General features: G+C 41.1%; 1 protein-coding gene across 6 annotated transcripts in view; it reads right to left on the bottom strand.

The window, feature by feature from the left end:
- Positions 1-5: 5 nt before the first annotated feature.
- Positions 6-21,449, bottom strand: part of LOC103971365 (chromatin modification-related protein EAF1 B) — a 33,791-nt gene continuing 12,347 nt past the window's right edge. For 2 of the 6 annotated variants that reach the window (XM_009385366.3, XM_009385367.3), the window contains exons 11-23: positions 20,829-21,421; positions 20,690-20,755; positions 20,333-20,390; positions 20,007-20,203; positions 19,587-19,640; positions 19,427-19,507; positions 18,858-18,995; positions 18,590-18,706; positions 18,083-18,183; positions 17,749-17,967; positions 17,205-17,601; positions 7,895-9,385; positions 6-411 (exon numbers count right to left, since the gene is read on the bottom strand). In XM_009385366.3, the coding sequence (XP_009383641.1) occupies positions 7,988-9,385; positions 17,205-17,601; positions 17,749-17,967; positions 18,083-18,183; positions 18,590-18,706; positions 18,858-18,995; positions 19,427-19,507; positions 19,587-19,640; positions 20,007-20,203; positions 20,333-20,390; positions 20,690-20,755; positions 20,829-21,421 (3,419 nt within the window). In that variant the 3' untranslated portion in view covers positions 6-411; positions 7,895-7,987. The remainder of the gene's footprint in view (positions 412-7,894; positions 9,386-17,204; positions 17,602-17,748; positions 17,968-18,082; positions 18,184-18,589; positions 18,707-18,857; positions 18,996-19,426; positions 19,508-19,586; positions 19,641-20,006; positions 20,204-20,332; positions 20,391-20,689; positions 20,756-20,828; positions 21,422-21,449) is intronic. The other 4 variants (XM_009385368.3, XM_065173635.1, XM_065173634.1 and 1 more) reach the window with 4 other exon arrangements.

Genomic DNA, 21,449 nt, shown 5'->3' on the forward strand with positions numbered 1-21,449 from the left:
TTAGGTTGTCAGAGAAAAAAAAATTTACGGAGCACTTTCCATTTACTAGCTTGTATTACTACAATTTATCAGCGAGAAAAGAACAAGCACATCTATACAAATTTCCATTGGCAAACTCAGACGCAGGTTCACCAACACAATCCTTTCTCTGCGTTACATGATCAAGAATGTGATGGGCAAAAAATTTACTACATAAGCCCAAGTATGGCTATAACTACAAAGAGAATTTACAATGACAATGCAAATTCTAGATTTAAGGCAAGAGGCTTTTTGTTAAGCTGGTGCGGTGAAGCCTACATTAGAGAAGGCAAGGAAGCAATCTGTACCTGGCCTTTAGGTCACTGAAATGAGCTCCAAATGAGAATGAAAAAAAGCATAGGTAGTATTCCTCATCTTTCACTACCTGCAAATCTACAGAATGAAGCAAAATTAGGCAAAGCAAATAAGAAATTTTTTCTATGCCACATTGAACCCATAAGGTAGCAACTAGCATAAAAACAGTTCATTTTAGCTTACATATTGAACTTGTAATCAGTTATTGTGACAAATGATTATCATGTTGTCATTGAATTGCCTATCCTTTGCATTTTTGTTCCACTTCCTTGCCTCATGATAACACTTCGACTTGCCTAGACCATTCACCTGAAAATATCCTCTAAGCAAGTTTTAAAGAATTTGTAGGCTCTTTGCCATATGAACCTCATGTTGACTATCCAAAATCTAGAGATCCTATCTCAACTTCATTAACCTTCTCATGCACCTGACGAGACCAATGTGTTTAAACACTTGGTCTTAGTAATAAAAGAGATTATGTGATTGGTTTATAGAACTAGCCATAACAACAAAGCTGGAGAAAATTCTGACAACAGGCTAGAAGCCATACAATGATGTGGAAAAGGTGAGGCATGGCAAAATTTAAGCACATAAAAGTTTGGGCCGAATATCATTGATTTATACTCTGCTCCATTTTCATTCAAGTGGGCTCCGTTGTGTCACGGACTTCTCGGACTTGTAAAAGTCCCATGCGATGATGTGGATAAGTCGCGAAGCACCCATGCACCAACTTCTTGAATATCATTTGACGCGCCCTTGCGATATGCGTCCGCAAAGGTCAGCCAATTTGTAACCTCACTTAGGTCTAGAAGGACTTGTAAAAGAGAAAATTGATTAGCTCGAAGAACGAGCGACAGACAAGTCCCGACGTCTCGCGAAGAGGAAAGCTTTACAAGCAATTCAACGAGCACCTTGCGTGCATGAGAGAAAACAGATAAAGGAGGAAAACAAGGACTTTAGAAGGTTGAATGAACAGCAACAAGTCCACAAACAGCTGCTCACCGGGTGCCGGACGCGAAGGCAAGTTCCCGTCAAGAAAACGTGCGAACTTGTGAAGATTGTTCAACGCCCAACAATATACCGAAGCCCCATCCAGCCCTGTGCCACCCGGGGGGTTCCAAGGTGCTGAGATGGCTGACATTTCGCGCGCTGCAACGGGCTACAGAAAATAGCCCGCGACACGCGAAAACAGAGCCATTTTGGGGCTTTTTGGCCCGGCGCGGTGAGCGGTCGCACTATGCACTGCAACCTGTTCGAACATGTATTTTTACAAGCAAAAACACACAAAACCAAGGCAAAACAGGCTGCCATGTCTCTGTTCAAGCATGCAAAAGCGACGAACAGTTCGTTGAACGAAGTTGTTACGAGTGCGCGATGACCGTTCGTGACATTCTCTCCCACTTAAACTGTCGACGCCCTCGTCGACGCTTGTTGGTAGTTGTTGATGATTGTTTCTTCATGTCGCAGGGCATCTTCGGGCTCCCAACCGGTTTCAGTTCGGGGAAGCTTTCGCCACTTCTCCAAGTACTCAGTCTGCTCAACTCCATTGGGTAACTTTATCTTGCGATCCGTCAGAATGGTTTCAACTCGCTTCTCGTAGGAGGCTCTAGTGGGGGGTAACCGAGTTGAAACACTTCGGGAAGCATCTTGTGGATCTGAGTGGTAGGCTTTCAAGTTGTTGGCATGAAAAACATTTTGAATTTTAAGCCACGCCAGCAGCTGCAACCTGTAGGAGACGTTGCCCACCCTACTAATAATTGGGAAGGGCCCTTCATACTTGCGCACCAATCCTAAAGAATTGGAGTGATGCTGGTTGGAACTTCACCAACACCAAATCGCCGACGTTGAACTCTTGCGGTCGCCTTCCCAAGTCGGCCCACTTCATCTTTTTGACCGCCTTCTCCAAGTAAGCCTACGCAATATCTGCATTTCGATGCCATTCTTTGGCAAAGTGATATGCTGACGGACTACTCCTAGTGTATCCGATAGCCAAGGTGTGAGGAGTCGACGGTTGTTGTCCTGTAATGATCTCGAAGGGGCTCTTGTTGGACGTAGAGCTCTGCTGCAAGTTGTAGGAGAATTGGGCTATGTCCAATAGCTTCACCCAATCTCGTTGGTTGGCACTCATATAGTGCCGAAGATATTGCTCCAGGAGTGAGTTTATCCTTTCGGTTTGGCCATCTGTCTAGAGGTGGAGGCTTGTGGAGAAGTATAACTTAGACCCCAACAATTTGAATAGCTCGGTCTAAAATCATCCCAGGAACCGAGCGTCTCGATCACTGATAATATTATGCGGGACTCCCCAATACTTCACCACATTCTTCATCATCGGATTGGCTGCCTCCTTTGCTGAACAGTGTAGGGGTGCAGCAATGAAAGTTGCAAACTTTGAAAATCGATCGACCACTATGAGTATCGATCTCAGTCCCCCTACTGTCGACAAGCTTGATATGAAGTCCAAGGAAATGCTCTCCCACGACCTTTCTTGTACGAGCAACGACTCCAAAAACCCCACCGGCTTCCGCTGCTCCACCTTATCTTGTTGGCAAGTGAAGCACGTTCGAACATACTCCTCCACATCAGTCCCCATCTTCGGCCAGTAGAAGGCCCTCTCCACGAGAGCCAAGGTTCTATGAATGCTCGAATGTCTAGCCCAAAGGGAATCGTGACACTCTCTTAAGAGTTTACGCCTCAAATTGTCCACTCGAAGAAAATAAACCCTATTCCCTTTTGTGAAAACGAGTCCCTCCTGGACCCAAAATCGTCGTGTCTTGCCTTCTTTGATGAGCTGCATTAGAGTTACTGCCTGGGGATCACTATACAGTCCATCCCCGATCCTGGAAAGAAAGTTGGAGTGCAATTGACTTGCTTGGCCTCTACCCTCCAACTGTATGGCGTTCACTCGCTCCACCTTCCGGCTCAATGCATCGACCTCGACATTTGCTTTTCCGGGCTTGTACTCCATTGTCATATCAAACTCAGCTAGGAAGTCCTGCCATCGTGCTTGCTTTGGGGAGAGTTTCTTCTGAGTTTGAAAATAGCTCAAAGCGATGTTGTCTGTCCTCAGCACAAATCGCGATCCAAGAAGGTAGTGCCGCCAAACTCGTAGACAGTGGACCACCGCTGTCATCTCCTCGTGCACCGGATACCGCCGCTCGGTCTCGTTGAGCTTACGGCTCTCGTAGGCCACTGGATGACCCTCCTGCATGAGTACTCCCCCAATAGCGAAGTCTGAAGCATCTGTATGGATTTCGAAAGGCTCCCCATAGTCCGGCAATTTGAGCACCGATTCTTCCAACACAACAGCCTTCAAATCTAGGAATGCAGCTTCTTCACATTTGTCAGACCACCTCCAAGGCTGCTCCTTCAGTAACTCCGTCAGTGGAGTTATAAGCTTCGAATACCCCCCTATGAAGTGTTGATAGTAGTTGACGAAACCAAGGAAAGATCTCAACTTTGGCACCTTCTTTGGGGTTCGCCATTCCGCAACTACTTGCACCTTTGATTGGTCCATCCGAATGGAACCATCACTGATTCGATGCCCCAAAAACAAGATCTTCGTTTGAGCAAAATAGCACTTCTCCCTCTTTACCAACAAAGTGTTCTCCCTGAGAACCTTAAAAATTATCCGAAGGTGTTCGATATGCTCCTCGAGCGTTTGGCTGTAGACAATATCGTCCAAGTAGACAACCACGAACTTATCCAAATACTCTTTGAATAGTTGGTTCATAAGAGTACAGTACGTGGCTGGAGCGTTGGTTAAGCTGAAAGGCATCACTAAGAACTCAAACGCTCCATACTTGATCACGTAGGTAGTCTTGGCTTCGTCGCCTTCAGCAATGCGCACCTGCCAGTACCCCAACTGGAGGTCAAGTTTAGAGAATACTTGGCTTTGCCCAATTGGTCGAACAAGTCCGCGATGAGCGGGATAGGATACTTGTTCTTCATCGTCACTTTGTTGAGGGCTCGATAATCGTCGCATAGTCGAAGGCTCCTATCTTGTTTCTTTTGGAAGAGAACTGGAGCTCCGAAGGGTGCTTTAGAACTGTGGATGAGACCACCCTTAGCAGTTCACTTAACTGCTTTCTGAGCTCTTCCAACTCTAGAGGGGGCATGCGGTAGGGTGGTCTCGCTGGAGGCTTCACTCCTGGCTCCAGCTCGATGTGATAATCCATGCCTCTGAGTGGCGGTAGAGTCTTCGGCTACTCAAGTGGCATAACATCTGTGAACTCCTTCAGGACATTCGCCACCACAACAGGTTCATGAATGGCCTTCTCGTCGAGTGGCTCTAGCCTCATAGCAGCCACGAATGTTAATTCGCCTTTTCGTACCCCTTTCTTCAATTGTAATGTCGATATCTGTTGGGGTTCCCTGGTTCCTCTCTAAGAGACGGGAACCACACTAGGGTCCTCACCTCCCATCATACATAAAGAGTTTAGGAACGACATTAGCACCAACTTCGCCGCGTGCATGAATTCCATTCCAAGAATCACTTAGAAGTCGTCCATTGGCACCGCCATCATGTTTGTGCTCCCGTTCCATGTTCCGATCTTGATAGGAACTCCCTTTGCCAATCCGGAGATTCGCTTGGCCTCCGAGTTCACCGCCTTCATTCGACTTGGGTTCTTCTTCAAGATCAGCCCAAGTCGCTTTGCTTCTCGATCGGCAATAAAGTTGTGGGTAGCTCCGGTGTCCACCATTGCACGGGTTGTTTGGCCATTGAGCTTAATGTCCACGTACATCAACTCGTTACTCCCTGGTTTCAATGGCTTTGCCTTTATGTTCTCCCCCACTTAACCCCGCAATGCATTTAACAAACGTATTGCTCCCATTCAGGGACCCTGCAACTCCTCATCGTCGCTGCTAGATTCTGAACTGCTTGAACTAAGGGCAACAGCTTTGCCCTTATTTGATTTGAGGGGATGGATGGAAGCTGTTAAAGCATTGAGTGTCTGTTTCTGTGGGCACTCCCCCACCATGTGCGGCCCTCCGCACAAGAAGCATTCGCCAAGTTTCGAGGCCTTGCCTTTTGAGCTTGGCCCTTTGTGGGAACTCTTCTTCCTCTGTTCGCCTCCGGGCTCCTTCTCTCGAGAATATTTTGGAGGGCGATTTCCTGAAGATTGTTTCCTTTTTCCCAGGTCCTCAGAGGAAACAAAGTCGGTGAGTCTTTCTATGGCATCAATTGCCCAGATCACATCGGTGAGATTCCTTCGATGCAGTTCTTGTTGAGCCCATGGCTTCAAACTATCGAGGAAGCTGAATAGCTTATCTTTCTCAAGCATGTCCTATATATCCAGCATTAGCGCAGAAAATTGCTTCACGTAATCTCGGATGGAAGTACTTTGGCGGAGTTGTCTCAACTTCCTCCCTACGACGAACTCTGTGTTCTCAGGTAAAAACTGAGTTCTTAACTCGCGCTTTAAGCCCTCCCATGTGTCCACCCAACACCAACCTTGTTGGATCTCCTCTCAACCGGTTCGCCACCAAAGTTTTGCATCCTCGTTCAAATACATGGTTGCTATCGAAACTTTGGTTTCTTTAGAATCAAGCCTCGTAGCTCGAAAGTATTGTTCCGTGTCGAACAGGAAATTCTTGAGCTCTTTAACATCTCAAGCACCTCCGTAACAATGCGGCTCGGTTGCCCTCAAGTTCTGTGGCGACGCAACGCGGGTGTTGCTTCCTTCCGCATTCAGTGCCCTTGTGAGCATGGTCACCCTGGAAGTGAGTTCTGCCACAACTTCCTGCAGATGTTGCACGGAGTCTTTGGTGTCGTCCGACAGTCGATCGACTAGGGCCTCGACCTTGTCAATTCGAGATTCAGCTTCTTCTTGCGAGCTCTCTACCCCAAGAAGCCTTCGCTGGCCTTGGTAGAGTTCCTCCAAGCTCACTTCAAGAACATCCAAACGGGTTATCGCTGTTGTGAGTCTCTCCTTATAGCTCTTCTTCCCGGTTGGCGCTCCAGATTGCGCCTCCTCTGCTCGTGGAGAGTAGCCAATTTCTCGCTCATCATGTTCGCTGCCACGATTCTCCAAAACCGCTCCAACGACATGAGAGCGAGTTTGCACTTGCAGCCCACCTGCGACTGCTTGGTGCAAAGGTCCGGCTTGCCCCACCTTGCTTGATTCAACACGACGCTTTGCCATGACGAACTTGCGAAGTTCCTTCGCTGTTTGCTCAAATTGCTTGCCCGCTCTGATACCACAATGTCACGGACTTAGCTAGAATTGCCTAAGTCGTGAGGCACTCTTGCGGCCAAGACAAGAACTTAGCTTGCTTTGCCTAACTCGCGAAGCACCCTTGCGCCAACTTCTCAAACTTAGCTGCGATTGCCTAAGTCTCGACGTGCCCTTGCGATATGCGTCCGCAAAGGTCAACCAATTTGCAACCTCACTCGGGTCCCGAAGGACCTGTAAAAGAGAAAGTTGATTAGTTCAAAGAACGAGCGACGAACAAGTCTCGACGTCTCGCGAAGAGGGAAGTTTTACAAGCAATTCAGCGAGCACCTTGCGTGCATGAGAGAAAACAGAGAAAGAAGGAAAACAAGGACTTTAGAAGGTTGAATGAACAGCTGCAAGTCCACAAACAGCTGCTCACCGAGTGCCAGGTGCGAAGGCAAGTTCCCGTCAAGAAAACGTGCGAACTTGTGAAGATTGTTCAACGCCCGACAATATACCGAAGCCCCATCTAGCCCTGTGCCACCCGGGGTGTTCCAAGGTGCTGAGATGACTGACATTTCGCGCGCTGCAGTAGGCTGCAAAAAACAGCCTGCAGCACGTGAAAACAGAGCCATTTTGGGGCTTTTTGGCTCGGCGCGGTGAGCGATCGCACTGTGCACTGCAACCTATTCGAACATGTATTTTTACAAGTAAAAACACACAAAACCAAGGCAAAACAAGCTGCCATGTCTCTGTTCAAGCATGAAAAAGCGACGAACGATTCGTTGAACGAAGTTGTTGCGCGTGCGCGATGACCGTTCGTGACAATTGCCTACCCCAAGTGCTTTCAAGAATGTGAATGACCAACAACAATGAATTGATTTCTGAATGACCAACAAGAGTGACCAAAAACACTAGCACGCAGACGCATGAAATGCATGAACAAGCAAGATTCTTACTACGTCTGGTTGTATACCACAGGAGGATAAAGGAAAAAAATCAATGGGGAGACTTCCATGAGCAGAATCTCTAACAAAAGCATCTATAATAAATGTTATTATAGCTGTCATGAGTTCTCACAGAACTATGATATGCAACCAAAAGTATGTCTTGTTCTAAAATTAAACCAAAAGCCTGGAGAAGCCAAAAGACCTTTCCACGTGTATTATGTTTTCTGATCATTTGAGTTCCTTACTCCTATTAGTTGATGAAATATATTAAAGTGTCCAATGAATTTAATGTATTTTGCTAATCTAACATTCCCATCATCTGATATATGGTTCCAACACCAATTTTGAGCGGATTGAATTGATTGTAACAAGTATGGACTTCCTATATGCTTTGATTTCAAACATCAAGATAGCTAATGAAATAACGTGACAATGTATCGTGGTATCCATATTTACCTGTACACTAGTGTTACAAAGAAGTTGGGAACTGCCTTGGAAATGGCTGGTCCAAGTACTATTCTTGAATTACCCTGGTCCCCTGCTTGAAGGTCATGCATACAAATCACTTTGAACCATTTGTTGGCTCTGATGCTGAGAATGTTGCTGCTCCTGCTGATGATGAGGCTGCTGTTGCTGCTGATGCTGCCACTGTCCCCCGCTTTTATGCCCATGCTCAGACACGCCAGCTGACAATTGCTGTGGTGGTACCAGGCCCTGGCCAGAGGAGGGCACTAAAGCTTCACTTCCCACTAAATTTTCCTGTGGTGAGCTAGCCACATGAGCTATCGTTGTTGGTGCATTCTTATCATATAATGGCTCTGGATTCCACAGGGTGGAAGATGAAACCGCAGAAGCAGAAGTGCCTGAATCAGTACACTGAGGAATTGATGCACTCGGAACTATCTGATTGATTTGGCTCTGATCAGTTGATGATTGCATCCTACCACTGGGATTTATCTGCCGGCTTTGCTGCAGCGCTGTTCTTTGAATGCTTTGATGAGACTGATTCAGATAATGTTGCTGTGGTTGCTGATGTTGTTTAGGCAAAGGCATCGAAGATGGAATTGAGGCTTGCTGAGAAGCTAAGATGTTATGGCTGGGAGAACTCGGAGCTGAGCCTTGATTGCAGGTATCAGACATTGACGACGATTGCTTTGTTGATTGTGGCAGTGGATGAGTGTAGATATTTGTTTGGCTTCCAGATTGATGCCAACTTGGGTTCAGACATGGGCTACCAGGAAAAACACCTTGGCCCTGATGCATCAGATGTTTATCAGAAACTCTGTTCTTAGAAGCTGTTGAAAAGCCACTAATTTGGGAGGCATCTGCTGATATGTTATGATGATTTAACATGTTCCCTCTGCCCAAATCTTTCATAAGTTTGGCCTGCTGCTGTGTATGTTGTCTTTGCTGCTGTTGTTGCCTTGGCTGATGTTGTTGAACCTGCCGTTGTCTTTGCTTCATAATCTGATTTGAAATTCCAGATGGTGGGTTCCTCAACAAATTTTGCTGCTTATGTTGACCTTGTGAAGAAGATACTGGAGTCACAGGAGAACATGACTGGGATTGCGGTTGCATCTGTGAATTATTTTGAACTGGTGTCACTGCATTTGGTCCATTGATATGCTGGGATTGAGGCGTTATCCTATGTTGCAGTTGTCTCTCTTTAGCAACTCGCATGGCATATGCCTGCTGCTGTGGACTGGAGTGGCTTGTGCTTTGGATGTGATGGTGAGGGTTTCCAAGCATATGTTGTTGTTGCACCATTTGATGAGACTGTTGGTGTTGTTGAATTGAAAATGTTGGAACAGATGCAGGAAGCGTCACATTAGAAAAGGAGGCACTCATTCCACTGAAAGGAGAAATAGACTGCCCATTCGCTTGTGAGACTTGCAGCTGAAGTTCTGGCATCATCATCTGCCTATGTTCCTCCGCAATTTGACCAGGCTACACAAAATAATAGAATTCAGTTGTCAGAAGTCACCACGATGAAAATGATATTCTGTAATATCAAGCATGTTAAAGTTTTAACCACAAGTTGTCGTATCACCGCCTTTTGAAATGTTCAATTTCATCGCTATTATCTTGAGGATTAACATGATGATTGTACATTTTTTGCCTATTTATAATTGTTATACATTATTCCAAATTAGATCAAGGTTTCAAGCTAAAAGGTATGGGATGAATTTGGTCCAATGATGATACTTTTCACATTGATTAAGTAAAAGCTTGTCTTAAAAATTTTGATTACCAGACTCGTACCAGTCCCTAGGCAGACTGGTAGCATTGGCATGGCAACACAGTATATCATCATCAGCACCCCAAAGGGGGAGGAAGAGGAGAGAAGGCAAAAGAGAAGTGGAGAACCGGACTAAGAGGAGATAAAGGGAGGAAGAAGCGGAGGTACAGGAGAGGAGAAGATGTACCGAGCTGACAGGCAGGTGGCGAGGGCAGCGACTGGGTGTGTGTGTGTGTGTGTGTGTGTGTGTGAGAGAGAGAGAGAGAGAGAGAGAGAGAGAACATAAAAAGACAATGACAACTATCAAAACAAACAAAAAATTAAGTCCAGTTCTGACATCTCAGGTGCAATTACTGCAGTCCTTACCGGGCCTGAACTGGATTATAACCCAATTAATGCAAGTTACCTAGCAGTAGCCTAGATACTGAACCAGGCTAGTCAAAGAGTCTTTGGTCCTATAAAGACTGCTTGTCATGTACCAGTCCAGGCAAAATTTTAAACCACAAATCAAAGTAATATGCAACATCTAAGTCACCCCTTAGACTAATAATTTGCATGAAACAAACCTTATTGCCATATGATGCAAATTCAGAACTTAGTAGCCATAGGTTCTTTATGCCCAAATGTACATCTATAACCTCATTGTTCTCAGTTATAGGATGTTTGGGCATCACAATCTCACTCAAATCAATACCCTCACCAATTCACCACAGGAAACCATAATCTTGGATTTTAACGTGGGACTAACCTGAGAAAGTTTGATTGTGGGATGTGTCAATCCACATAAAGACCTACAAGAGGTGACACCATCCATGATGATCCAATCAAACACTATTCCAACAAATTTATGAAACAAGTCTTGCCATAGCTCTGCTTCACCCCGTGTTATTAGTAAAGTGGCTAAGTGGGTAGGAGAGAAGTCTAGAGAAATTGATAGTACTATATTTAAAATTTGGTATACTGGAAAAGTTAAAAGAAAGAAATGATGTAGAAATCATTATTTGTAATGATCTTAAAAACAATATTGTAGATGTGAAAAGATTTGAAGATAAAATTATAATTCTAAAATTTGTCTTAGGAGAAGAGGTTTTGAACAAGTGTTTATGCCCTCAAGTATCAAAAAAGAATTTTGGGAAAACTTAAATGATATAATTCAACGAATAGCTATGTATGAAAAACTTATAATTGGAGGACATTTGAATAGTCATGTTGAAAAATATATGATGAATTTAAAGAGGTACATGGGATCTCAAGATTATAAATACTCACATCAAAAAGAGAGATAAGCTTTTGATTGCTAATAAGAGTGGTCACAACAGCAGTCAAATAGACTTTTCTTCGCACTAGAAAGCAACGATTTAAAAAGGCGCTCGGGCGCTCGCCTAGGCGCTCGGGCGAGGCGAGGCGAGACCTGAGTGCCTCGCTAAACATCCAGGCGACGCGCTTCAAAGAGGCGCCGCCTGGGCGCTCGCCCGAGCCCAGGCACTAGGCGCTTCGGGCGAGCGCCTGGGTTAAACCGGGCAACCAAACCAGGATTTTAGGTCTGGTTCGGTCCTAGTTCGGTCTCCGGTGGTTAGTTGGTTCAATCGAACCAACTAAAACCGATATCAGCGACAACCCAACCCTAACCCTCGTTGCCGCTCCCGATCCCGATCCCGTTGCTCGTCGCTACCGCTCCCGCTCCTGCTCCCGCTCCCACTCTCGCTCCTACTCCCGCTGCCGCTGTTGCTGCTCGCCGCTGCCGTTGTCGCCGCTCCCACTGCCGCTGCCTCTGCCTCCTTACACTCCGCTCCCGCTACCGCTGTCGCTTCCTCTTTTCTCAGTCAGCACCCCCTTACACTTCCTTCTTCTCCTTCTGTTAACAGTATACAGTATACTGTTAATATTGTTAGGTTAATTTGAAATTATTAATTTTCAATACTATTAATATTTTAAATAATTATATTTATTAATTATATTATATATTTTTATATTTTAACGCCTCGCTTCGCTCGAGCAAGCGCCTAGGCAAGCGCTTAGCGCCTCGGGCGTTTTTGGACATTGGCACCTTTTGGCGCCTAGCGCTTTTTAAATCATTACTAGAAAGTTAGATAAAGTTATATGTAAGAATTATAAAGTTATACCCAGTGCAAGCTTGAGGAATTCATGTACGTTGATGGTATTAGATTTTTGTTGTAGAACATGAAAGAAAAATGATATTAGAAAAATTTAGACTAGATGATGGAATTTTAAAGATAATATTATAATTTTTTAAAAAATAGGATGGAAATATATGTAACTTGAAACTTAGATGGGATAATATTAATATTCTTTAGAATACCCAATATAAATATGAGCTTAACAAAAGGGGTTTTTGGTAAAACTAAAGGTAGAGGTATAGCTTTATGAGAGAGTTGATGGTGGTGTAACGAAGTTCAAAAAACAATTATTAATACTAAAAGATCATCCTTTAAATATTGACAAAATTATAAAAAATGAGAAAAAATAAAAGATATAATCTAAAAAAGAGGATAAAAGAGTTGTTAGTATGGCAAGATATAAAACATGATAATTTTTATAACTAAGGATGGAAAAAAAATACATATTGAATTGTTAAAACAAGAAAAATAAAGTGTAAGGATTTAGTTAATATTAGATGCATTAAAGATGATAATCAAAGAATACTTATTAATGATAATGAAATTGAAGAAAGATGGAGAAATTATTTTTATAAATTATTTAATGAATATTCTACAAATGATAGCTTTAGCGATAGACAATAGTTGTAGATTTAATAATCATAGATTTTTTAAAAAAACTTAGTTACCTAAAATTAATTTGATTTTATGCCTGGAAGATCAATAAAAGAAGTTATTTATTTATTAAATAAAAAGTATGGAGATAAAAAGAAAGATTTGCATACAATTTTTATATGACTTTTATTGATTTATAAAAAGCCTATAATAGAGTTCCTAAAGATTTATCATGATATATTTTAGAAAAGAATGATTTATTGACTAATTATATTAATTTATAATGGATATGTATGATAATATAACTACTAGTGTTAGAACTACATAGGGTTTGTCTAATGAGTTCCCATTAGACTACATCAAGGATCCCTTACCTTTTTCACATTGATAATAAATATTCCATTCATTTACCGAATACACTCTCCAGTGTATAGTAAGAGTAATGTATTTGTCAATGATATTGTCTCAATTGATCTAATACTAAGCTTGAGTTATGGATGTAATTCTCATAAACTAAAGATTTTAGATTAGGTAGAACTAGAACTGAATACATGAGATGCAATTTTAGTAATATTAGGAATAAACGAAAGGATATAGTTAAATTGGATAGACAAGAAGTTTCATTAAATAAAAGTTTTAGATATCTTAGATCAACTATTCAACGAAGTGGAGAGATTGATAAAGATATAATTCATAGATTAAAAAATAATAATTACAAATTTAAAATAGCCAAAGATGTCAAGAGTCTTGTGTGGTCATCACCTTTGAGGTTAAAAAAAAAAATTGTAACGAGTAAGTGGCGTAGGTAGAATTTGAGCTCAAGACCTTGCAATAAACTTTCAAAGTTTTTACTAGCTAAACTAGCAGACACCTTCACACATACTCTGCGACACCAAGCCACTTACCCACAATGTCAAAGTCCTCTAAAAGTTGTCTTATAAAAGAAAAGTTTTATAAGACAATCTTTAGAATAGTAGTGCTTTATGGATCTATGATGGGTAGTTAAAACACAACATACAAAAAGTTTGTGTCGTTGAGATGAAAATGTTAAGGCAGATATGTGGAGCTACAAGGAAAGATTAAAAAAATATTTTTATTTATGAACAATTAAGTATCGATTCAACAGAGGGTAAAATGAGGAGAATCGTCTAAGATTGTATGAACATGTACAAAGGAGACTAACAAACGCAATAGTTAGAAGTAAAATGATTACTACTGGTGGAATGTGACAGGTGGAGAAAGACCTAAAAAGGCTTTAATGAAAACTACAAATAAAGATCTAATACTCTGAACCAAGGATCGTCTTTTCAAGCATCGAACTCGTTTTGGTGATCTAGTCAGACTGATACATACCGATCAATATTGGTGTACCATGTGTCGATACACGAATATGTACCATTGTTTTAGAGGAAGAAAAGGAAAAAGAGGAAGGGGCGATGGAGAAGGTAGGAAGGAGCAAGGAAGAAGAGATAATCGAGGACGAGGAAAGAGAAGAGGCATACCTGAGAAGCAATTAAGGCAAAGGCCATGCGTAGTGGCGATGTGCAGCGAGATCGCTGCAAGCGGAGGTCGTCGTGTGTGGTGAGGTCATAGCCTGCGTGAGAAGCGAGGTCAGTCATAGTAAGAAATGGAGGTCGCGGCTACATGAGAAGTGAAGGCTGCGTGCTCGAGAAATGAGAAGTGATTAGCGTTGGGAAATTTTCTCTTTTGTATGGGTGGACCGAGTTGAAGGCGGTCCATGTACCAGTTAATGCCAGGATCGATACGTAGTGCCTATTTCGTACTAGTTCAGGCAAAACGCCATTTATCACTTTGAAGTATACCATTTTACAATCTAAAAAATAGCGGCACACAAGGAACTCTAACCTTCATGAAGATGTGGAGAGTTCATACGATGATATAATGCATTCTAAGACTATCTTGATGTCATTTTTTGAGCTAAGGTTGTGACCACAATATCAAGTACATGCTTGACATAGGTACGAGTAGTGGAATGCCGTATAGCTAGCACATTTCACAATTTGTACTAGTACCTCGATCCTTGGGAAGAGACTAGTGAGTAAGGACTTATATCCAACATCAAATCTAATCAATGAATCTAAAGATACAATCATCTGTAGTAGTGAATTTGACCTACACCATGTGAACCTGATTTAAATAGTTTTAATCAAAGAATGCCATTTCGCCCAGACTAGTACAAAACGAGTAGTAGTATTTGCCAGTCTGAGATTGAACTGAGTCTGAGATTGAACTGGTATATGGATGGCCCCCATTTAGGGCAGTCTGATTCAGCCATATAAAAAGACTTGCATCTTCTACACTAATTGCATCTCCTCATATTCGCACAAGACCCATCCCGAGATCCTCTGTAGCATATCACCTATGGGGAACGCACCTCTTCTCCTCCTCTTCCTCCTTCCTCCACCACCTCCTCCTCCTCCTTCCTCTTTCTCCTTTTACTCCACTCTCCTTTTTTGCTCTGAGTCACTAGTACGTACTGATCTGGCGATGAATAGATACCTGGTACCCAAAATTGGTACCCGAAACGGTGTTCCTTGGTTTTAATTCATAATAACTATATAAAAAATGGTCCAGTGAGATATGGGCCAATGTAAGAAAAGTTGCTTGGAGATCTTAAAAACATAAAGAACATCAATTAGCCTATTTAACTGCATATGAGTTGATTCAGGCTTTTGAACTTGATATTTTCTGTACATGACAAGAAAGGGTGACTTAAGGATTAACATGTTTAAATTTATGCTAAGTACTCATTCTCAAACAGAATAATGAACAGATCTTAGGATATGACCTTTAAATTGATTCAAACATAGTAACTATATTGGAAAATTTAGATCCAGGACAATCAAGAAAGATTAATGGGTTTAAGGGTACGTGGATTAACTATGGACTTTCAAACCCATAAAATGAGATCAACAAATGACTCTCCACTTGCCAATGTAATAATCAAGGTAGATAATAAGTAGTAATGTTGTGATACGAAGAGAGTAAGAGGTGATCCTTAAGATTTAGTTCTAATAAAAGGAATTTGACATGGAAATTGAACCTAGTATCTTGGCATGAGCAAGGGTACTTAGTCGACCCAAATAAAAATACACTTTAGACCTAGGTTCGACAGTGAATAAGTGATAGAACATAAGACCTAGGTTGCATGGGGAATAAGTTATAGAAGATAAAATCTAGGTATCTATACATGGAACAACTGTGGAAGACACATGACAAGACATAGCATATGACATGTTTACTCCTATATTTTGATGATCAATAACTCAACTAATGAGTTGGCAAGATAAATTGTTTGAAAAAAGTTGCAGATTACGGAGTCAAAATGATCTCCGAAGAGATTCAACTCATAGAAAAGACTTCAAGAAGTGTGAAACATGGACAACAGTCTCAAAAAGCCCGAACTGGGCTAGGCCTATCCTAGGTGGTACCCATCAAGCAATGGTACGCACTAGGCCAGGCAGTAGTGGCACCTAGGAAATGCCCAGGCAGCAATACCACCTGACAGCACCGATAGCACCAGTGGTGATGGTGCATGGTTGTTCCACGATTATTCATAGATTTTGAAGTACTCTCACACTTTCTCTCACAGCAAAGGAAGGCTAGGGCTTTCATTAGTATCCCCACCAGCTGAGTGGCCTTGCAGCACAGGAATGAAAGTGAACTCGAGTATTCTATGTGCAAGAGAAGCATGAAAATTCTTTTGTCAAGCTTCTTTGAATTATAAAATTCTTTAGCTCTCTCACACTATTTTAGGTGCCCATGAGGATAAACACAAGGATAGGAGGACTTGGAGACAATACATATCAAGAGTCAAACTTCTACTTTATGCCTTTGTGGAATGAAACCTGGAAAAGCATTGAAATGTACAATACATATAGTATCTCCTCAAAACAAGTGATGCCACAGTCTTAAAATGTCTCTATCAAGGTTTACAATTTTGACTGTCGGTACCACCTAGACCATAGAGAAGTGAATCCAACTCTATAGTCCGAGCAGCACAATCAGTATGGTTATCATATCAGGCAATAAGCCCAGTATCAAATGGCACTGAGTATTTTGACCAGTAAATACTGGCCCATACTAACCAATATTCCCGGTTTCTAGACCTTGGACTCTGCAAAATTTACCACCTCTATTGTCAACATATATGCAACCTAGGACACCTCTGAATGAAAATTAGGTAAGGCCCTAAAGAAATATGGGATATTCTCAATATGTTGAGAGAATTCTATTAACTTTATTTACTGATGAAGAGAATATAAATATATACAAGTAATTACAAAGAATAATAATGACAACACTTGAATATTCTGCATGATTGAAGAAAAATTAGAAACCAAAACTGCATGTTAGTAACAATTATGATAACTGGTTGGAATTAATTGGAACAAAAAAATAGTAGAGGATTAATATTCAAATGTTTGGAGTCTTTGGACTGAAAACTGCTCCTCAAATCCACAGGTTGGCTAAGAGTGCTTATTATCAATAACTTCTTTTTTTTATTTATGTTAATCCTAGGAGAAAGCAAGCTTTCTTTAATTGATGTTGTCATGTAAGAAAATATGAATTGAACACTGATGATCAATATGAGATAGAAGCTTGAAGTTGACAATCCAAAGCACTATTTATATCTTCAAAATCTCAGTTCTTGTTGGGAAAAAAGTTGAATTCCAATAAATAATTTATTAAGATATTTATAATATGCAGAAACACAAAAAACCACTCCAAAATTATGTAAGAGTAAACTGATGCAAGTAGTCACAAAGCTCACCCGCAACATTTGCAAAGGATCCCGTGGGCGCATCATTGAGTTTCCTGGGCTACATATAGCACTTGGATGAACATTGACAGAGTTTTGCACCCCCTGACCGCCACTTGAAAGCATGTTTCCAGTGGAAACCATGTTCAGCATGCCTGGGGAACTTATTCCTTGAAATGATGGCCTTGGCAAGGGAATTCCTCGATTCACCCCAGGCATCATTCCCATGCCACCAGCACCAGGCAACATTCGAACACTACGATCAACTCCAACTGATAGAGACCCAGATAAGGACATACTAGATTGTTGAGGATTTCTTCCAGAAAGCATTTGGCTATACTGTTGCATTCTTTGTGGATCATCAACAGGTGAGCTAGATGGTCTTGGAACACTATACCTCTGGGAATCCCTGTGGCAACAATTTTTTATTCTATAAGCACTAGAAGTACATCTCAGAAATCATGTGAGATGAGAAGAATTGGGATATAATCACTAAAAAACCTATTTTTAATATTTGATATGATAGAAGCAAGCTGGAGATTCTAGATCTGAATACCTATAAGAGGAATTCAATGGTGCTGAAGATGGTGGCAAGCTGCTAGTTAGGCCCATCCCAGGAGATCCCTGTAACATGGTACTCACACCTGATGTAGGAAGACTCGGAGGCACAGGACCTTGATGGTTCCCGACTCCTAAGCTACCAGCATGAGGCCCCTGATACCCAAGAGGAAAAGCATCTGGGCTTGAAGAGATTGATTCGCAAAAATCAAGTGGCCTGTACATACAACAATAAAAGATGTATGAAATGATTAAGCCTGCAAAGGCAAACAGGTGAACAAAGGTAAAAAATAAATTAGGGACAGATAGCAAGAATGGCCAAATTAGCTTACGTTAATATTCCTCCATTCAAGTTGTTTGGGCATACATGTGAAAGAGCAACCACATGAGAACTATGAGCTGGTGTCGTTGGCTTCTGTTCCTGATTATCATTCTTCACAAAATACAAAATTTCACAAAATGAGGGTGAATCATAGCATGCTTTAAAAAACCAAGTTGCAAATAGGTTTGTATAGAATTAAAAATATGGTAGCATATTTCACACAGTGATTGCTAACCAATTCTCTGCACCCAAAAACTGGAAGCTACCAAAAACCACAAATTAAAGAAACCAGCTAATGGGTTAGATCAAACAATGCAATTTTAGGTTCTAGTTATTAGCAAATTGTCCAGTCTGCATAATGTTTCCGAGTTGCAGCAAATTAAAGAATAAAAAACCATATTTAGCCGTTTAGCGCATATAAGCAAATTGAAACTAGACAAACGAGATATGATGTTATCATGAATATAAAAAAAGTACACAAACTAGGCACTAATACAAGATTAACCAGAAAAAGGACCTGACGGCTATAGGAAGACAGTTTCTGTCCAAGCAAGATAATCTTCTCAAAATGTGCCTTCAGAATATCCTCTTCCATTGGTCCCTGAAGGCGCTGAAACAATTGTCGTGCACTTCCCTGATGTGCATTACAAGACAAATAATGTTAGATAAGTTTGACAAGGACCAATCTACAGCATAAGTAGAAGTTCATGCCTTCAACAACCAATCAATCAGAAAAAAGGAAAAAACAAAGTGCATATCTCAGAAGCAGTAGCATGAGTTCTTGCCTTTGGAATGCCAGGTAGAGTGGATGGATAAGGTTGGGATGAACCAGAATCTTCCGTGCTGTCAGCCCCATCTCCGGCACTTTTGTCCATCAAAAATTTGTGCCGCTCTTTGCATTCTTTAGGCTTACGGAAGATACACTGACATACAGATGCATTATTATCATGAATCCATGAAATTAGGTAGCAAGGATTTGTGAAAAAAGTAGAATTTTCTAGTGGTAAAATGAACTGAATAAAAGAAAAAGAATGCACCAGGAAACACTATTGGTCTTGGAAGACAACTGTTTAAGAAAGAAACAATAGTGACAAACGACAAACTTTTTCATGAAATTCTTTGAATGAAGATAAAAAAAGGGGAAAAGTTTGTCCACAAGTGATAATGTAAACAAACCAAACAGAGAACTGAAATTTAAAAGGTAAAATGAAAAAAAATAACATCATGGTTCTGATCAGGAAGACCTGAAAATCAATAAAAGAAACCAACCATGCAAAAACATTATTATAGCAGCACAATATAGGATTCATGCAAAACTGGCATCTCGAGCATGGATTAAAAAACACGGATTCACCTTGAACTGGAGGGTGCTGTTGATTGCATCACTAACTAGCTCCCAGTTTGGACCCATATCATGAACAAGGACAACAAGTGCCTGGTATAAGCATGACACAATAATCAAAATACATTTTAGATGACAAAGATAACAATGCAAATGACAACATCAAAGCAACCTGGTCCTCAAAATTTGACCATAGACTTCCAGATCCAGACTGTCCAGCAGCCATCTGCCACATGGAAGAAGACTTTCAGGAATCAAAATTAATACAATCATCAAGCTAAATATGGACAACCAACTCATTTCATGTCATATTTTCATAATGATGCGAATAAAAAAAAGTTTTTTTTCCTTTTTATTTTCTCCACTATGAATACTGGACATCTAAATAGAAGATACACACTGGAACTAACTTTACCCAAGTACACGTCATAAACACATAGACAAGTAGGCATTGAACTCCAAGATGAAAGCATAAGATTTAAGAACCTCAGTGAATCCTGAAAGACCTAACTATACTCTGATACAAATGATGCTGCCACCAAAAAATCAAAATGAAAAACAAAACTATAAAAAAAAGAAAAAAAAACTATACCTTCAATGCTTTACTTTTTCTTACACGATCCCGATTAGCAATAAGTTTGACGAGCTTATTTGAATTGGACATATTACTCATCTGGGAATCAACCGGTGAAGGCAATGAACCGGCCACAGGGGTAAGTGCCTCAAGCGAAGCCTCCAGCGGTTGCTTCAGAAGTTTTGGCTTCTTGGCAGCATGTTGACCGTAAACAACTGTAACCATGTAACAAAGATCCCTTTTTAGGAAATCTCAATGTAAAATAATGAAAATCATTTGTCAAATAATGTGAAGTATTTAAATGATCTTATATATATAACAATAGTCAAACTCAAAGAAATTACCAGTGCCTCCATTTGAGTCAAAATTTTGTGACTCCATTCTCTTCTTAACATGTTCCTTCTGAAACCCACAGGGAAGCATATAAAATAGAGTAAAAATAATAATCACGCACAGGCCTTGACATACGGTATTTATTCTAGCAAAATAAACCACACAGCAATAGAAAGAAAAATCAGATCGAAAACAGAGAATAAAATATCAGAAATGACAGCTACACAAGACATTAAACACCCAGAAAAACCAAGTAGAAGAAACACTCTTGGAGGAACTCAAGACCTACATGCGATGCTCCCTCCCTTAAGATGTGGCATCACAAAACCTTGTGAACTAATTAATGGCATATTGCAAACACAAATTACCTGTTCATGCTGAATCACAGGATCAACATGCAACCTTTGCTCGTACGAGCACCCCTGGATTGAAGCCTGATACATTGCATAGTATCACTTTACCCAAAAAAAAATTGCAAAAAAGATGCTCAAGCACAAAAGTCTTTACCTTTCCAGGAACAACTAAAAGATCAGGATCAGTCAGGTTTAGTGAATTCTTGTAGCCAAAATTATTAGGCTTCTTCTTCTTCTTTTTAGATGTTGAGGATATTTCATTACCATCATATTGCAATTGCTTCTCAAAGTCCATTGTAGACCCAACCCCTAAGTTTTTCCTTTGCATATATCCACCATGCAATGAATCCTGGTCATCTTGGAAAGAACTTGTATCTTCACTTGATACATCTGTTTTAGTAGTCACTTGCAGGGGCCCATTAACTCCACAAGGATAAGGACTGACAACCCGTTGTCGAGTAGCTCTCTTTACACGTTTTGTCGGAATTGAACCAACACTAAAAGTATTTGAAGTTCTTTTACCATTCAATATAAAAGGTTGATTTCCTGATTTGATTTCCAAGCGAGGTTCATGAGACAAATGGGTACCACTTTCATTGAGTCTTGCAACAGTAGATTTCTGTCGCATGTGTTTTTGCTTTTTGTGAGAAAGTTTCGATGACAAGCCACCTTCAAAAGTTCCAGGAAGGAGATAGGTGCCTGTTTCACCTTCATCCTCATCATATATATTGTCCTGAGTTCCACCTGCTTCAGAACATATATACTGTGAGAAGCT

Source organism: Musa acuminata, chromosome BXJ3-11 (genome assembly GCF_036884655.1).
Source record: "Musa acuminata AAA Group cultivar baxijiao chromosome BXJ3-11, Cavendish_Baxijiao_AAA, whole genome shotgun sequence".
Lineage (NCBI taxonomy): Eukaryota > Viridiplantae > Streptophyta > Magnoliopsida > Zingiberales > Musaceae > Musa > Musa acuminata.